General features: G+C 33.7%; 4 protein-coding genes across 4 annotated transcripts; 3 read left to right on the top strand and 1 right to left on the bottom strand.

Annotated features, from left to right (window-relative positions):
• Nucleotides 1-114: 114 nt before the first annotated feature.
• LOC105794645 (uncharacterized) lies at nucleotides 115-2,191 on the bottom strand. The gene is made up of 5 exons (XM_012623919.2): nucleotides 1,993-2,191; nucleotides 1,179-1,505; nucleotides 975-1,079; nucleotides 826-873; nucleotides 115-579 (listed from the first exon to the last, which is right to left on the bottom strand). Exons 2-5 carry the CDS (start codon nucleotides 1,437-1,439, stop codon nucleotides 340-342), a joined length of 654 nt encoding a protein of 217 aa, XP_012479373.1. The 5' UTR covers nucleotides 1,440-1,505; nucleotides 1,993-2,191; the 3' UTR covers nucleotides 115-339.
• Nucleotides 2,192-3,258: 1,067 nt separating this feature from the next.
• On the top strand, nucleotides 3,259-5,757 carry LOC105794642 (DNA-directed RNA polymerases I, II, and III subunit RPABC5). Its single transcript, XM_012623916.2, has 4 exons — nucleotides 3,259-3,426; nucleotides 3,509-3,567; nucleotides 5,353-5,447; nucleotides 5,581-5,757. The coding sequence occupies exons 1-4, from the start codon at nucleotides 3,391-3,393 to the stop codon at nucleotides 5,604-5,606; spliced, it is 216 nt and encodes a 71-aa protein (XP_012479370.1). The 5' UTR covers nucleotides 3,259-3,390; the 3' UTR covers nucleotides 5,607-5,757.
• A 481-nt stretch (nucleotides 5,758-6,238) lies between these two features.
• On the top strand, nucleotides 6,239-10,543 carry LOC105794641 (CRS2-associated factor 2, chloroplastic). The gene is made up of 6 exons (XM_012623915.2): nucleotides 6,239-7,093; nucleotides 7,180-7,307; nucleotides 7,864-8,089; nucleotides 8,224-8,351; nucleotides 8,960-9,104; nucleotides 9,799-10,543. Exons 1-6 carry the CDS (start codon nucleotides 6,448-6,450, stop codon nucleotides 10,215-10,217), a joined length of 1,692 nt encoding a protein of 563 aa, XP_012479369.1. The 5' UTR covers nucleotides 6,239-6,447; the 3' UTR covers nucleotides 10,218-10,543.
• A 2,775-nt stretch (nucleotides 10,544-13,318) lies between these two features.
• LOC105795955 (uncharacterized) lies at nucleotides 13,319-15,410 on the top strand. Its single transcript, XM_052628932.1, has 7 exons — nucleotides 13,319-13,722; nucleotides 13,926-13,959; nucleotides 14,082-14,291; nucleotides 14,381-14,467; nucleotides 14,883-14,951; nucleotides 15,043-15,182; nucleotides 15,293-15,410. The coding sequence occupies exons 1-7, from the start codon at nucleotides 13,319-13,321 to the stop codon at nucleotides 15,408-15,410; spliced, it is 1,062 nt and encodes a 353-aa protein (XP_052484892.1).
• Nucleotides 15,411-18,153: the final 2,743 nt, after the last annotated feature.

Below are 18,153 nucleotides of genomic sequence, written 5' to 3'. Positions count from 1 at the left end.
TTTGCTTGCAGTAAACGTCTCAAAACCACATTCACATCAAACGACCGACCCAATAACCACAGTCAACAAGAAAATGGCAACTTGCCCATTATAACTTGTCATACTTTTCCAAACTTTCAAGGTTCAAATGCAGCTAATTTCATTGCATAAAACCCACTTAAACAAGTACAGTTCACACAAGAAATACAAAGGTGAAGCAAGAGCAATGGTGGAGAGAAAGGGTGGTGGGGAGGCAAAGGGAAAGCTCACAAGTCCCATCATTTTTTATAGTTTGTGATATCAGAGAATTACGTGCATAAATATAAAGCATAATCATATATCATTTGAATCGTTTAATGTTTAGCAGGTCGATGCAATGGCCTCCAAGAGAGATGCGACGAATTGCATCTGTGTCTCTTCATTGATTGTCGAGAAGAGGGGAACATGAACAAATAGAGATTTATGACCCTTCTGTTCGGCGAACCGGAGAGACTGATAGTATACATAATTGCATATAAAAAGGCCGGCATCGTTGGATGTCATCGCAGCATAGCCCTTGTTCTTTAAGAACCTGAGGATTGCTTCAATGGAACAAGTCGTCTGCAAGAACCAAAAGATACACTATGTTAAACGCAGTATCCAAAAAGGGAAGAAAGGGAACAGCTGATATCTAATATTTAACAAAGATAAAGCATCAATGGTGTTAAATATTTCAGCTGTAATTGAAACTAAATAAAGATGCTCAACAAGTAATACCAGGTGACGGTAGGCACGACATAGGTTTCTTTGATATAATGGTTCGTAAAAGGAACTCTAAATAACATGTACAGACAGATCAGAAAGTACCTGTCGTTTCCGGGAGATTCCCCCATCGTCGGCAACAATGGGCTGTCGCTGCAGACATCAAAGGGAAACAATAAACACAAGGATATAGATATTAATAGGGTAACAGAGAAACATTTGTTAAGATTGAAAGAAGAGCATCCATAATCCACCATTGGTTGCCATCCTAGTTCATCGGGACAAAAGAAAGAAGCTTCATTTACAGCCTGCTGTTCGAGGGTAAATTTTCGTGCTCCGCCATCAACCCCCAAGTGAAGCTAAAGACACAATAAAATTGAGGTCTATTAGATCAACGGGCATGTTACAAGACGGAGTACATTTCAAGACATGAATAAAGCTGAATAATAGGAACTGACCCATATAACATGTTCGTTTTTGATGTCAATCCCTGAGATGCCTGATTCCAAGACCTTGAGAAGCACGGGAAGGGCACCACTGCCAACAGTCTCAAGGACAGTGCAACTCCTTAATGTAACACCAGCAGGCAGCAACCCTTTGCTTTCAACGAAATTCTTCAGGTTATTAACTATAGTTTCTGTGGGATTATGAGCAATCCCTTGAAACTTCTTAAATCCGGTTACATTAATAGTTACAGCCTTTGGTTCTTGAGACCCCATGTCTTGGACACTGATGCAATTCCCAATTTTCGGCGGACACTATTAGTAACGCCTGTCTATTTCAACCTACGATTATGAAATAACAAGCGCAAGCAAATAAACCAGCACAATCAGATAGCAAAATAGAATCAAAACCACTACATATTATACGATGAATACAGTCCTAAAGTATGCAACAAGAACCACTAAACATTTGGACAAACAGAATCAAAGACATAATTGGATCCAAATCCATTTAAGAGAAAGTAATCAAATCTTTGGTGGGTAGTTCACTTGAAATAATTTTCAATTCAAACCAGGAGTTCGAAAGGAGCAGAAATATTCTTGTTCTTTATCACAATATGAATAAAAAACAGGAGGAGACAAAAATTTCCTTACAAAGCAAAAACCAAGACCGGATTGAGTTAACAAAAGCATGTCCATTTGAAAAACAACATAACAAAAACAATCACGAAAACCCCAGAATAGATTATCAAGAAATGGGTTTTTTTTTCTCTCCATCATCAAAAAAAAAATTGCAGAAGCTGAAAGCAATCGAACATAAAATTTTTACCTGGTAATAGAAAGAGGGTTTTGTCTCAGCGACAAATATTCATTTGAATGAAAGTGTCACGAGCCTCGGTTTAATCGGCGGCTTCAAACAGCAGAATGTATTACGCAATTGCCACCATCTTTGATTTCTCCGAATTCCTAAGATTAGAAGTGGAGCTAAATTAGGATGGAGACACAGCATAGAACAGTGGTTTTTCTGTGAGGAAGTCATCACTTCAGTCAACTTTTCTTTTTCGTGTTTCACAAGCGACCAACGTGTTATTCTTTACCAAGTGGCGGTTAATTATTGGTTTAATTCAAGTCCTAATATTTTGCTGTCTTTTTGGATGAGCCCATTTGATGGCCATTGGGCCAATCCATTAGGCCCACAAGCCCATGGTATTAGGATAATATTCATGTGTATATTTTTTTCTCCTATTTATAGCAATAATAATTAGAAATCTTATTACACATATATGGGTGTGAAAAACACAAATTTAGAATATAAATATATGTTTTAAAATAATATATAATAAATAATGAAAATTAGAAATTACAATTTTAAAACACAAAAATTAGAATGTATAAATTAATCAAAATAAAGTGTACATAACAAAATTAAAATGTATAAATTAATTAAAGTAAAGTTTTGGTTAAGTGGTAAATTTATAATTTTTTAATGTAATTGGCATGGGTTAAAATCCCACCAAATGCATATTTTTATTTATTTTTAATTTTGTAATTCCCTTAATGAGTTGGTGCCCAATTGACACTTGACATCAATTTAATCAAATATTTTATTAATAGTACAGATAACAAAAACTTAAAACTCTTTCATAATTTTTTAAATATATAAACTTATTAAAAATACATCGAAATGAAGTTGGGAAAATAGGTGTCTAGATTCAAATGAATCTATACACCCATTTTTCCAAGTTCATTTTATGTGAAAAAATATTTTTTATTAATTTATATATTTTCAAAGATATTTTAATATGTCTACTTTGTGACATATTAAAAACTATCACGTGTCATCACCAAATTAGTTATTAGTGCCATGTTGACATAAATTAACAGTGTTAGTTTAAAAATATCAATCTAAATGACAAAATATAAGTTTAAGTAATATCCAGGTGAAAAAAAAAAAATTAAGTCAACAAATTAAAATTAAAGGGCAAACTTACTCTTTCTTTTTTTAATATTAAACGGAACATTTTGAGTTTGAATAATATCAGGCACTTTTGGACAAGTCAAACTTAGAACAAGGGTATTTTCGTGAAAACTGCAAACCCCCGTACTTAAACCCATGTAGGGCAGAAGACGAGAGCGCGCAAAGCGAAAAAGGGAGCAGTGGGTGGAACTAGCTAGGGCAAATCTTTAAACCAAGAAGAAGAAGAAAAAGACGTATTAGCCGAGCAGGATGATAATCCCAGTCCGTTGCTTCACATGCGGGAAGGTATTTTTCGTTCTTCTCAAGTGGGTTTAGGGCTTTGGTGAATCTGTTTCTCAACTTGTATAGTTGGATTCCGTATCTGCAGGTTATTGGTAACAAATGGGACACCTACCTTGATCTTCTCCAGGCCGACTATACTGAAGGGTTTGCATCAATCTCTCTCTTATTTAATAGTTCTGAAGCAATTAAGTGACTGCATTGTTGCCATGAATATTCTGTTTTCAGTGTAAATCGCCCGAAACTGGTGTGTTTGATTGATGGATATCTTTTAAGAGCACTTAAGGAATCTTATTTGGGTCCACTTTGGGGTTTGGGGGATTATGGGTTGTCTAGACATTGTATCAACAAAAAAAAAATCTTTTTTGGGCGATTGAAGTTTTAGGAATACTCTGTATCTCCTTAACCACAAAATACAGAAACATTCCTGCTTTCGTAGTCAGGAATTGGTTCCTCAAACCTTCAGCCGTGTACAATGTGATGCACGCTTTGTATTGATGTTCATTTTGTTTATAATGGAAATCGATAATATTTTTGGTGAAATAGGCAAGAGGCTGTCAATTGAAGTTCATTCTATTGAATGGAATCGATAATATTTTTGGTGAAATAGGCAAAAAGCCTTTGCATGTATGAGTACCAACTTTCCACCTTATACAAATCAGTCTAGGAAAAATAGCGAACAAATGGTGAAAACTCTCATCATGAATTCTCAATTACAAGTTACTTTTTGTACTCAAAAGATTCATGTGGTAGAGAGTAGCCTTTGAGCTTTTAACTGAAAACCCTTCTCCAAGTTTACTTTTGACTGTTAACCTTAGCATTTTTTTGTTTTCCACATTGTACCTGGTTATGCCAACTGATAAGGCTGGAATAAACATGGGCATATGGTGCCCTATCTACCTTGAAAGGCATTGGAAGTCTAGCTAAATGTGATAAAGAAGCTCTGTATGACCACAATTTCTTGCATAAATGTTGCTAGTACTAGACTCTTTTTTGGTAATTCTTTTTGTTTTTCCTCTGTTTTGTATTTTGGTTGATTGGCTGTTTTAGTGATATATGTGGTGCAAAACATCCACAATTAGAAACATTTTGAAGCAAGATTGTAGTCACTTAAACGGAGATGCTTGAAATAGTCCTTGGAGATTCAACATTGTATGTAAATTCAAGGGAGGATATGGCATGCTTGATTGATAGAGAGAAGGTGAAAGTTCTGGAGTTGGAGGGATATATTTGTAAGGCAAGAAATACTTTAGCTAAATGCAAATTATATCCAAATTGCCTTTTTATTTTTATTTTTTATATAATATTGGGGTTGGGGAATGGAAGTGACAGGATTTGAACTTACCTGTGTCTAATGGGTGTCTGACAAGAGCTTTAAAATTATTATTTTTATTACAATATTGAGGGTGGGGGATGGGGGTACAGGGTTTGAATTGCCTTTTTTATTTTTACTTTAAAATTATCTTATCTAATTATCTTTGACCCTATTCAAATCTTATTATTTCCTCATTCACATGGTTAAGTTAGGCATCCCCATTGATTTATTTGAACTAGTGCCATTTGCGGAATTGAACATCAATATATGACGGTAAGCAACTCATTACGAAAAATGCAAGTCTAAATGTAAACATTGAAACTTCAAGAGTCTTTGTGAGTTTTGTCCTCTGAAAGTTTAGGAACTTATGGTGGAGTTTTCCTGATTGCGGAAACCATGTTTTGCATGCTTTCACTGTTCCTTTGAGTGCAAAAGTATAACCTCTGGCAATGTTATAGATTATCGGAAATGTATCAAAGCAATGAACATGTATTTGGTAAATTTTATGTTGCAAGTTTATATGAACTATAATCCTATTTAATTATTACTGTTGATCTATGAACCAAAGTATTCCTTTGATTTGCAGAGAATAAAATTATCTTCTGTTTGGCATGCAGTGATGCTCTTGATGCATTGGGCTTGGTTCGATATTGCTGTAGGAGAATGCTTATGACTCATGTCGATCTCATCGAGAAGCTTCTGAACTACAACAGTAATCTCTCTCTGCCTCCCTCCCCTGCCCTTGATTTGCTTCGACTCCTAAGTTTCTCATGTTTATCTGCATCTTTAGTGCTGGATATATTCGGTGTCAGTTTTCCACTGACTCTGCTTATTTGTTGTTGCAGCATTGGAGAAATCAGAGACCAGTTGAGGAAACAAGTAGGGCTTACCTGCAATGTTCCGTTTCAGTTATGCGAGTGCCTGTTTATGATTCTCAGTTTTTTGTGTAACGAGGACCATGGTTTTAACTTTGAACTTTGGAGGCGGACAAGTTAAAGGGTTTAAGTAGAACTAGTTCTGCATGTTTTCTTATTGCAATACAACATAAACACCATGACAGTGCATCGGAGAAAAAAAACGAGAAACATTATAATATTATATACATACACTGATTTATGAAGTCATTTTCATTAAAATCAGAGTTCTATATAAAAACTACCCCTGTACGAGCCAAAAATTTCCAATCATTGGAGTAAAACATTTTCACTACTTCTGCGTTATTATTCACCTTTATTTTATCGAGCACAAAACATTCGTCCTCTCCTTAATTTTCAATAATTATGTTTTTTTTTCTTAAGTTTGCGAGTAGAAGATGGAACACATAAATATAACATTAATTATTATTCAAATTCATATATTTAATGGTAAGTTCAAATTTTTATAAACATCTATGAACTTCAAATTATAACATCTCATTATTTAGCAAACAGAAGCAAATATTTATGTTTTGAAATCTGTTCCAAGATTATGATGTGTCATTTTTCAATGCGTTGCGAAAAGCAAAACGCGGAATTCTCGATTGTTGATGGCCACTACAACGCTGTCGTTTTCCATTTTGTCAGCGGGGAAAAAATATCTAGTGCAATCTTCTGGTTGGCTGGCTCGCTCATCGCCTTCTTCTTCAAACCGAAGAGGCGGAAGAAATTATCCACTTCACTACGTTCTCTTGAACTCCAAACTGAAACAATCTTAAATTCAACGTTACATTTTCAATGCCAATTTTAGCGTCACTCCCAGGACTCAACCTCCTCTCTTCCCTCCCTTCAAATCCACCCCAAAACGACACCACTTCATCCACTCCTCCTCCATCCCCTCCCATCCCTATCCCCAAATATCCTCCTCCCCGTAGTCGAAATCCCAAAACTAACGTTCCCCGCTCAAACCCCGCCCTCTCCATCCCTCACCGCCGCTCCAATTACCGCAAGCCCGTCCAAAAGGGCGTCATCTCAACCGACGGTGATCGATGCGTCATCGTCGGCGAAAACGGCGTCTCCTATAAGCTCCCCGGCGCTCCTTTCGAGTTCCAGTACAGTTACTCCGAGACGCCCAGCGCTGAGCCTATAGCTATTCGAGAGCCAGCTTATTTGCCCTTTGCTCCACCGACGATGCCGCGGCCATGGACAGGGAAGGCTCCGTTGAAGAAATCAAAGAAGAATATCCCGCTTTTCGACTCGTTTAACCCTCCTCCCCCAGGTAAAAAAGGCGTGAAACATGTGGAAAAGCCAGGCCCCTTTCCGTTCGGGAAATATCCTAAGGAAGGGAAAACGCGAGAGGAAATATTAGGAGAGCCGTTGAAGAAATGGGAGATTAAGATGCTGGTTAAACCTCTGTTATCCTATAACCGTCAGGTTAATCTCGGTGAGTTTACAATGGTAGACGTTTCATGAAGGTGTTTTTGATTTGGGGTTTAGTGTTTTAATTAATTCGTATTTTTTTGGACTTAGGGAGGGATGGATTGACGCATAACATGTTGGATTTGATACACTCTCATTGGAAACGACGTCGTGTTTGCAAAATCAAGTGCAAGGGAGTTCCCACCGTGGACATGGATAATGTTTGTCGTCATATTGAAGTAATTGTCTTTTAACACTCTTTTTTGCTTTCAATCATTTGAATTGTACATAACCCTGCAGAACCATGTTTCCCATTTCTATGTTTGTTAACAGTGTAGCATTGCCTTTGGGTGTTTATATGTATAGTCGTCTTTATTTTGGTAACAATGATGGAATAAGAAACCCAATATTCTTCGGCATTACTCACATGTCAGAATTCAGGTGGTTTGGAAGTTGAATTTACATCTCTTTCTGTGATTTTGGAGGATGCACTCCGCACACTTTCTCCTTTGAGAATGTAGATTCAGTTTATTTTGATTGATTGGTGCTGCAAAAGGAGAAACATGTTCTGTTAGCCAGTTAGTTTCCTATCGTAGAGTTGGTATCCTCTCCAACAAACCATGTTCTTCTGGAAGTAAGTTGGCATCCAATGTTTGTTAAGATAGGTGTGTACGATCATAGCTTTTAAGTGTAATATTAAAATTGCCTTTAGCATTTGGATGGACATGTCGCATGTCTTAGGAAAATAGACAAACCTCTTATTTCCTTCTCTCTCAAGTTTATTCTTAACATCAGGAAAAAACTGGAGGAAAAATCATTCATCGAGTTGGTGGTGTTGTTTATCTTTTCCGGGGACGAAACTACAACTATCGTACTCGTCCACAGTACCCAGTGATGCTTTGGAAGCCAGCTACTCCAGTCTATCCAAAACTTATCCAAGAAGCTCCAGAAGGATTGACAAAAGCTGAAGCAGATGAGTTTCGGAAGAAAGGGAAATCTCTTCTGCCCATATGTACATTAGGTAAGGCAACAATTACTTGATCATGGTTTGCATTTGTTGGCAATTGTTTGCTTTTGTTACTTGGTTTTTAGGGAGATTTTACTATATGCTTTTGCCTATTTTAGAAGTAGTAACCTTTTTTGTTCATGTTGCAGCAAAAAATGGTGTGTATGCTTCCCTAGTGAAAGATGTTAGAGATGCTTTTGAAGAGTGCCCTTTGGTGAAGATTGACTGCAAAGGGTTGCAACCAAGTGACTACAAGAAGATAGGTGCTAAGCTAAAGGTTCGTAGCATTCTTTTGCTATTTCATGGGCTTTACAATTTGTCTTTGTTTTAATGCCTAATTGTTTTGGCATTCTTGAAGACTTGTTTGAGACTCATCAACCAAAACCAGGAGAATACAAAAAACTTTAAGGAATATTAATTCGTAACGTTTGTTTCATGCAAAAATGTGAGATAACAAAGGATCTTGAGTTGGTTTTAGGAGATCTGAGCTTGTGATAAATGACTATATTTTCATGAACTAAATGACTAGATTTTCATAAATGACTAGATTTTTACTTAGTAGTTTGAATTAAATAATTTTTATGCAAAACCGTATGAATGCCATTAAGAACTTTTTCTTAATGTTATCTTCAACTCTGATACATCTTCCTACTTATTGACAGACACTTAAACATGCCCAAAACAATCCTATATAAAAGCATATGAAATACAAGAAACTAATGTACTCCAATGCAACATTATAAAAACATATTTGGTGCTTGTCAGAACATGAAGTGTACAGACAAGATATGAGTTCAGAATGATATCTGTTATGTTTTTTGGTCATTATACTAATTTCTTTATGGGTTGACTAATAATTGTGGCCTGTCCTTTCTTATTTGGCAGGAATTGGTTCCTTGTGTTTTATTATCTTTTGATGATGAACAAATTTTGATGTGGAGAGGACGGGATTGGAAATCTATGTATGGGGACACTTCATCAACTTTAGTTCCTGTTAAAGCTGACATTTCAAGTGGTATAGATAATTCAGGTATGCATTACAGAGAGTATTAGTGTGCCTTTTTTTTACTGTTTTTCTTTGACAATTAAGAGGGACAGGTTACAAGTTCTCAAGGGAGTCTATTGGTTAAATTTGTCCTAAAATCAAGATATTAAGATGTCATTAGGTTTACATGGAAGGCCTATCACAAACAGTGTCATGGACAGAATCTGCAATTTGTAAGGAATATACTATGCAACTCACTCCAAGCTGTTATATGATTTATGGTTTTCAATTAAAATCAAGGAAGTTTTATCTGGTCATTAGGAGCCAGTGCAGCATGACTCTAGTGGCATTCGAGTTATGTTGCCTGACAAGATAACCAGGCAATTTTTTTTTATTCTCTGGGTAAAGCCTATTATGTATGAGTTTACAGTCCAAATATTTGGGAAAGCTGCAATGGCCCGTATTCTATGTTGGAAGAGCAGCATTCCTAGAAACTTCATTCTCTACTTTCCTTTTCTTTACCCTCAATTATCTTCTTAAATTTTGAAATGATGTAGACGTAGTTATCTTTTACCATGTGGTGAAGGTTAATAGAATAATAGTATTGGACAGTATCTGCTGGGCCACCTCTTCTATATTTCCTGGATAACTTGCTTGATTGTTATGTTCCATTGTATTGCAGTTTTGAATTTTTTATGAATGCATATTCAAGTTCTAAAGGTTTGTTGATGCATTGCAGCCAAATCTAGTGATGATAGTGGTACACCTGATGCCCAAAGGGTTGTATCAAGCCCAAAAATGATATCCCTCTGGAGGCGTGCAATCGAGTCAAACAAGGCATTGTTATTGGAAGAGCTTGCTTTGGGTCCGGATGCTCTTCTGGAAAAGGTGGAGGAATTTGAAGGCATGTCTCTGGCGATAGAGCATTCCTGTGAAGCATTAGTCCTGTCCAGCGAAGATGGTTCTTCCAGTAGTTCCTCGGCCGAGTTCAAAGGTGGTTCTTACAGTGAGGATGAAAATGATATTTACAGCAGTGATGACATCATTGATGATGAGGATTACGATGACGACTCATTTGCAGAGGTCAATCCATCGATCCCGCTAGGGTCATTACCTGTTGACAAGATAGCAGAAAGGCTTCGAAGGGAATCAAAATGAAGTTTAAAAGGGCAGATTATCAGCCAAGGTCAGCCTGCTGAGCTGCAATTTCTGTAGTTATATATATATCTACTGAAATTAATTTCATCATTAGGGGCTGAGTAGAATGAGATGTGTGATTATACATGTCTCTAAACGGCAAGCTACTTGTGTTGCGTAGCTGTAGATTTAAAATGTATATCCCATTTGAGTCCTTAAATATCTCAATAAATCGAAAATTTACTGTTTGAAGCATAATATGCCAAATACTACTATATATTTATTTTTTACACGTTTTCCTTCATCAGGAAAATCAGAAAATTTACATATCTATGTAGAATTCTTCATATGGCCTCTCTTTTCATCGCTGCTGCTTTTGTTTCATTTTCTCATTACTTATTTATGACAAAGAAGAAAACTTCTAATATTTTTTTATAATTTTTTAATGTCTTTTATAATTTCAGAATATATTTAGATAAAATGGGTGTCCAGATTTAAATGAACTTGGACACTTGGTAAATGAATGACAATTGTATATTCATTTTAAAAATGATTTTAAATTTTTATTTTTTTGCTAATGTGGCATTGTCATATGAGTAAATTGATATTGATACGACAGTTATGTTAGCAACTAGTGTTGGCGCGGTGTTTGTTAATGGTTTCGTCAATATTATTGTTAAATAGTAACGATAATATTAACCGTCAATATTAGTTAAAGGATTTATTTGATTAATTTTAGTAGTTTAAGACTCAATTGAGTGTAAAAATTTAGAGAGTTTTTTTTTTTAATTCAAGGCTTAGTTATAGATGAGCCAATTTTAATTTGCCACACTTACAAAAACAAATCATATATAAAATCATATTTAAGAAAAATAATGATATTTGAAATAAATATTCAATTCCAAAATATTAAAATTTTACTATATCCACAATGTAGGTAAAAAATATTTGATACGTAAAATTTGGTGAAAAGATCTTTGTAGTTCATCTCAATTTTGAAATTAAGCAAATTGATTCTTCTTAGAAAAATTGGAGTAATTCAATCTCTATCAATTTCAAAGTGAGCAATTAAAGATTATTAATTATGACGTTAATATTTTCTCGTGAGTTGCACATAATTTTGATTGATATAATAATAAATAAGTTCTTAAAATTTACAAAGTATACCAATTTGATAATGATTTAATAAACTTGAATTGCAATATTTATGTGAATGTATAAATATTGAGGCTAAATTTATTAAATATTTTAAAATACAAAACTAATAAATTAATAAAATTTGTAAAATTAAAAAAAAATTCTCAACAGAGCTTTTAATAAGATACGAGGGAGTTCCGTAGATAGATGAGCTTTTTAGGCAATGTGGTGTTTGGCGGGACATTAGTATAACAAAATCAAGGTTGGAGTGTTATGTCATCCAAATTCTTATCAAATTTATAATGATGGAAATTTAAATTCTATGAAGATTAAATTAATTTTAACTTAATAGTTTTATCGAAATTGACACCCACAATTCATTACATTATTACTTAGATAAAAATATTTTACAATATAAGTATTGTATCAAAAGATTTAGTAAACTTTTATGGTAAAATTGTAGTATTAGAATTCTAGGATAGGATAAAGCCTAGCCTTATTCTATCTATGTAGGCCAATATTATTAACACTATTATTATGCTTTCAAATCAATGTGAAATACAATATTTAATTTTTTTTCCTTTAATGCCTATTGGTGTTTCCAAAATTCTTTACCGAAACTTGGGAAAGGTATATGCAGTTTGGGCTAATGTATAGTACGACTTGTCAAATATATTAGGCCACATGAGATTTTTCCTTTCTCTCACCCAATCGAGAAATTCCCTATTTTGTCTAAAAATATTGATTGAATTATCAAAAATTTGTAGTATGAAATATCCAGACTCCGTTTAAAAAAAAAACCTAATTGATAATACATTTATGATTACCACCTATATCATGATCATAAACCTTTTTTATTTACAAATTCTAAATAGAACTAAGAACTATTTCAAACTATTAATCAATTGAATACTATGATAAATACGTTGAATATTTGGCGCAAGACATAAAAATTATTTTAAAAGAAATTCTTAATAATAAATTGCTATTATTATTGTATTTTGTAGAATAATTTGTTTTGGTCTTTTCATAAACTTGTTTAGCATATAAATAGAAATAAAGATTACACTTAGGTCGTAACTACGCCATCAACGTAAACTAATATAAAGTTATTAGTTATACAATTGTTTAATAGTGTTATTTTAACAAGATTATTCAGTAAATTAAGTAGCACGTAACGAGTTTGCTTTTGCATGTTGAGGTTGAAAAATCTTTCCTTTTTTTAATAAATGATAAAAATTATTATTCTATAATATATAATAATTGGATTATAAGTGAAGACAACAGTCCCAAGAATTTTGGAGAAAATCTTTGTCTTCTCTTGTGGTTGCGAATTCACTGTCTGTTTTTTCGGATGAAATCTTTGTTTCTCGTCAATTAAACCTCTAATTCAATAATAAATAACAATAATAAATTATATAACCATTGCCATTGTCTGAAATTTAAAGAAATCAGAAAGTCCCAATATCACCGGTCACCTGCCCAAACGGGTCTCCGCTGTGCCCCAGCCGGCTTCATTGACTAATTTCTTCCATACAGGTAAATTTTAAGCGCCTAAAAGCCCATCTTTCTTTTTTCTTTGATGTCAACCTTCTATTTTTCCATTTTTAATATGATCTCAGTTTTATGGAAAGAACCATTTAAAGTATGGAATCTTGTTTTTTTTCTAATCTAATTTTATGTTCTGTGATTTAAAAAAAAAATTTTATGGTATTCCATCCTAGAGCTCCTTGCAAAATTCTATAACATTAGCCTGAATTTTATATCAAAAAGATTTTCTGTGTTTTTCCTTTTTAAGAAACTATCCTTTTGGCAGCTGAAGATTATTCAATTGCTTTCAGCCGTTTGGTTTTCAGTTTTTTATTTGAATTTAAGAGCTACCCTTTTTGAACTATATCATGTTGTACTTAGTTAAGTTGATTTTGGGGTAGATAGGCATTATTGTCCTTTGAACATTCTGCATTTGAAATGTTAACAAAGAAACTATGGTAACCAATGGAGCAAGTAGGATTAATTTTATTACAGTTATCTTGACAGGATCCTCAACACATTCTTGGCAGCCTATCATGACTGCCATAACCAACACGTTGAGTTACTGGTTGAATTGGAGGTTCCTAGTTTGTTCATTATTCCTCTTAGCCTATTTGGCTCTAGCAACAACTTTAATTTGCAAATTCGAAGGTCGAAGAAGATCGAGAAATCAGGATAGAGAAAATCAGGAGGTAGCTCCAGGGGTGATATATGAGGAGGAAGCTTGGAGTACATGTTTCAAATGCATTCACCCTGCTTGGCTGCTTGCTTTTAGAATGTTTGCTTTCATCACACTTCTAACATTGCTTGTCATTAATGTCATTGTCGATGGAATTGGCATATTTATCTTTTATACTCAGTGAGTCATATATCTCTGCACCTTACCCTATTCTTTTACTTTACATGCATGTAAATGTCTGAAATTGTTTCCTTATTATGAGCATGTTGTAACCCATGTATAACAGAGCTATGTTGTCTATTTCCGTCGAGTTTGAATTGAAGAGTTTCCCTTTGATCTTTATTATTGTTGCTGAATTTTTGGTTTGTATTTTATTATAACAGGTGGACATTTACTTTGGTCACAATATACTTTCTGGTATGCCTCTTGTACCGTTTTTATCATTTCTATATGTTCGTTTCCAAGTACGGTGTTCCATCAGTTTTGGATTGCTAGAATATCCTTTCATAACTTGTCGATCTTCTCTACTATCATTGTAGTTTGGATCTGCAATCTCCATATACGGATGTAAAAAAATCTGGGCACAAGCTCGTGGTGATAGCCCTGATCATGTAAGTTCAGATATCGAGCAAGGCACTGAAATAACTCCCCCTCCTGGAGAAACTACAGTTGAGTCCAACGAGTCCCAACATTTTGATGACCGCAAAATAGCTGGTCCATGGATTTATACCTTTCAAATTATCTATCAGGTATTTTTTTTTTCTCCTAATCAGTTTCCAATGTGTGCGAATTTCTGGTGTATTGACTGCATGATTTATTATTTGCTGTCTTTGAATAGGCTTCTGCGGTTGCAGCGGTGCTCACTGATTTAGTATTTTGGATCATTCTTTTTCCATTTATAACTTCCAGATACGGTCTTGAATTGGTAAGTATGAGCATTTGAATTATGAAGTTTACCATTTTGCCTTAATATCTCTATCGCAATGCAGCATTACAGTGCGCCGTAAACCTAAAAAAAACCATGCATGCAACATTTACTTAGTGTTCTCAAATTATAACAGAACACAATGAAAGTTGTTGACTGTCTCAGACTCTTATGAGACTATATAACCTTAAATATTGTCAAAAATGTTTGGTTATATGTCTTTTGGTTCCTGCACTTATTCGCAACTATCATTTACCGTGCCTCAATTGTTGGTTTTACCATCAAGCAACTTAGGCTATAGAAAATGGAAACACTTTGCTGAATTTTCACCTGTTGCCAGTTAGCTTTTCGTGTAATGAGAGTTGAGTTGCTCTTCTTTTATATCTGCGATTTATGTCCACTCTTTCAACTGCAGATGCTTGTTATATGTATGCACTCGGTCAATGTCGTTTTCCTACTTGGTGACACAATTTTGAATTGCTTGGTGAGTTTACTTTTGTCGATACTCTCAGCGGCATCTTACTTCTCATGCCTTGCGATCAATTACGAAGCTAAGTTTTACCTTTTCCTTGCAGCGGTTACCATTTTTTCGAATCGCATATTTTTTCTTATGGACCTGCATTTATGTTTTATTCCAATGGGTCCTCCACGCTTATTCTAACATTCCGTGGCCATATCCATTCCTTGACTTGACACCGGCTTATGCTCCATTATGGTACACACTTTATCTTCCGTAAAAATTACTGCTGTTATGTTTGTTTTGCTACAGACACATGTACATTGCTAACCATGATTCCGTCTCGGCTTCTATGTCGGACTGAACAGGTACTTAGGAGTCGGAATGATGCACTTACCAGCCTATGGCATCTATGCTTTAGCAGTAAGACTCAAGGAAGTTATTTACTCAAGGTTGTTCCCTGAGTCGTATAGGAAATTTACGTAAAAAATGGATATGGTTGGTGTCGAAATTACAGGTTAAGACCGACGGCTGCTACGTTGGATTAGGTAGCAGGAAGATACAAGTTATTCATGGAAGTGCAAGCAAGATATAGAATCAATGGTAGGCAGTTCATATAGAATATTAAGATTCCATTTGTACAGGAGATCGTCCCACTTGCATTATATATATAGAAATTGAAGCACCCAAGTGTTAGAATTTCTTCCTCCGTGTAAATGTTGCTTTTTTCACAAACAAATCCTAGCCGCTCTTCTTTACTGGAGAAATAGCTGTATGAGACATGTATGTTCTTACCTCCCCAATGCCAATGTGAAATAAAAATCGTCTAGGCAAGTAGAGTTCCATGAAATTAAGCTAATGAAGATTTGATACTGTAGATTTGGCGTGTCTTATCTTCATTTTTGTTGGTTTAAACCGAATATGTTAAACACTGCGATTTTTTATATGGAAAAACTCTTTTATAACAGGGCCAATATTATGGGATTTTAGAGGTGATTCAAAAGTTTCATTATAATTCATAATACAAAAATCGCAAAAAAATATATATAACTCCAATAAAATTATCAACAAATAATCTCAAATAATAAATAATCTCAAGGAATAAATTCAAATTGTACACAATTTAGATCTACTAATCACAATATGATCCAAATTTTAATTTAAACAAATGTAGAATGAACCCCAAAAGTTAATTAAAAGTGATAGAGGGAACAAAATTGTTTTTGTTTATAAAATAAAAGGCAGAGAGTAAAGAATAAAGAAAATGGGAGAGCAAAATAGAGAGTATTTTATTGATCAATGGAAATAATCCATAATGCTTCTTTAAAGTCTATATTTATAGACATAAGAAATATAAATGAAATAAAACTCTACTTCTAATAACTATTAGAATTTAAAGTACATCAAAACTTATTTTGGTCTTGATGGCATCCACTTAATAATAAAATATTCATAACACTCCCTCTTGAATGTCCATTGATAGATAATATGTCTTGTTAAAACCTTACTAAGATAAAACCCTGTGGGGAAAAAATTCCTAGTAAAGGAAAAATAGTACACATTTCTATAATACGTATAACATGCCGGTTCATTAAAAACCTTACTAGGAAAATCCAATGGGACAAAACATTGGTTAGGGAAAAGAGTACATCGCGTATTTACTCCCCCTCATTAAAACATCACGTAATATTTCATATTCTTAATAGTCAATCTTGAGTACTAGCTTTTCAAATGACTATTTGAATGTCTTTTTAAAGTCATGAGTGTGGGAAAATTTTGGAAAAATATATTTTGATCTCTTCAAGAGTTTCAACAATAATCATATCAAACTTTAATCATGTTTCTTCTATAAAAATACAAATAGGTATTTTGGATCATTTTATAATCCTCCTTCAACTACTATTCACTAAGTCAAATTTACCACATATATTCAAAATATTTCAATCAACAATTTCTAGAATTTCTATATGTTTCTAGCATTTTAAATTTTTCAAGGATTTTAATATAAATTTTACTATATAGTGATTCATATAAAAGGTTGTAACAACAACCATCAGACATGTACATGTGTTAAATCTTTCATGAACTGTCAATTTAATAATATATCTAAAGGTTATTGCATCCACCACAAAAGAATCATAATCAACGACAGGGCTTAGCGAAAACCTTCATATTTTTATTTTGTTTTTGCAAAACTACTTCATTTGTACACTACCTGGCTTTATATATTTAGATATTTGGAATACTAGTTCAAAAACTCCACGAATTTAATTGTACTTGAGTTACGTCTTTCTATTTTGACCAATATATTTCATATCTATATTTCTCAATAGATTTATTCGAGATTATCCTTTTATTTCATTATTTCAACAATAATATTACATGCAAAACCATTGTTGACCACTTTTACTATCGATTTCACATTTTCTTGAATGGACATAACTTACTGAAATTTCTTTATTTTTACTATTTTAATATCTAGTTTCAAGTATCTGAATCTCTTCTGGAGTTTTAGTTATTAGTTATGTCTTGGGTCTCTTGTGGAGCACCTGCCACCACTATGTAACCATCTAGAAGAATTTCCGTCCTTGGAATCGATCAATCTATCATTTATTCTAATAGATTGTCCTATTGGGACTTTGTTTCAAATTAAAATATTATATAGTATATAACACTTGATTATTCTCATTAAGTTTGTAAATACATTTGAAAGTTAACTTGTAATAAAGTGGGTTATCCGATCATTCAGCTATTATTTCTCTCTCCCTAATAAGATATCCAATAATCAAGTAAGGAGTGTCACAATTCACAAAAAGATGCAACTCATACTAGAGATTACGATTTAACAAAATACATATGATTTTTAAAAATTAACCATAAGACGCATATAAATATCAAAATAAAATCATTGACTTAAAGTTTAATAATGAATATCAATAGCAATAAATTCTAGCAACAAATTCCTCAATATGGATTATAGAAATCCTAAAATTGACATGCTAATATTTAAAATGATCACTATAACAAAGACAATGTCAATATCCCTTTCTTGTTTAGATTCGTCACAATCATCAATCTGATATGTCAAAATTGATTCAACATCATTCTTATTATTCATTTTCGCATTCCTTTACGCTTGATAGGAATTTGATAGAGTTCAACTAAATCGTTAAAATTTGTGATTAAAAATTTTGTTCAATCATAAGTAAATATGATATTAACTCTTGAA

Source organism: Gossypium raimondii, chromosome 3, assembly GCF_025698545.1.
Source record: "Gossypium raimondii isolate GPD5lz chromosome 3, ASM2569854v1, whole genome shotgun sequence".
NCBI classification, from domain to species: domain Eukaryota; kingdom Viridiplantae; phylum Streptophyta; class Magnoliopsida; order Malvales; family Malvaceae; genus Gossypium; species Gossypium raimondii.
This window is presented reverse-complemented; position numbering and strand designations above follow the sequence as displayed.

Bases quoted from the DNA above. Each gene is read 5' to 3' on its own strand.
- LOC105794645 (XM_012623919.2), bottom strand. From the start codon at position 1,439: ATGGGGTCTCAAGAACCAAAGGCTGTAACTATTAATGTAACCGGATTT. The intron at 874-974 runs GTGGATTATGGA...TGATGTCTGCAG, and splicing joins AACTAGGATGGCAACCAATG to CGACAGCCCATTGTTGCCGA. The intron at 580-825 runs GTACTTTCTGAT...TGGTTCTTGCAG, and splicing joins GAATCTCCCGGAAACGACAG to ACGACTTGTTCCATTGAAGC.
- LOC105794642 (XM_012623916.2), top strand. From the start codon at position 3,391: ATGATAATCCCAGTCCGTTGCTTCACATGCGGGAAG. The intron at 3,568-5,352 runs GTTTGCATCAAT...TTTGGCATGCAG, and splicing joins CAGGCCGACTATACTGAAGG to TGATGCTCTTGATGCATTGG. The intron at 5,448-5,580 runs GTAATCTCTCTC...TTGTTGTTGCAG, and splicing joins GAAGCTTCTGAACTACAACA to CATTGGAGAAATCAGAGACC.
- LOC105794641 (XM_012623915.2), top strand. From the start codon at position 6,448: ATGCCAATTTTAGCGTCACTCCCAGGACTCAACCTCCTCTCTTCCCTC. The intron at 8,090-8,223 runs GTAAGGCAACAA...TTCATGTTGCAG, and splicing joins TCTGCCCATATGTACATTAG to CAAAAAATGGTGTGTATGCT. The intron at 8,352-8,959 runs GTTCGTAGCATT...CTTATTTGGCAG, and splicing joins AGATAGGTGCTAAGCTAAAG to GAATTGGTTCCTTGTGTTTT.
- LOC105795955 (XM_052628932.1), top strand. From the start codon at position 13,319: ATGGTAACCAATGGAGCAAGTAGGATTAATTTTATTACAGTTATCTTG. The intron at 14,468-14,882 runs GTAAGTATGAGC...TTTCAACTGCAG, and splicing joins CCAGATACGGTCTTGAATTG to ATGCTTGTTATATGTATGCA. The intron at 14,952-15,042 runs GTGAGTTTACTT...TTTTCCTTGCAG, and splicing joins ACACAATTTTGAATTGCTTG to CGGTTACCATTTTTTCGAAT.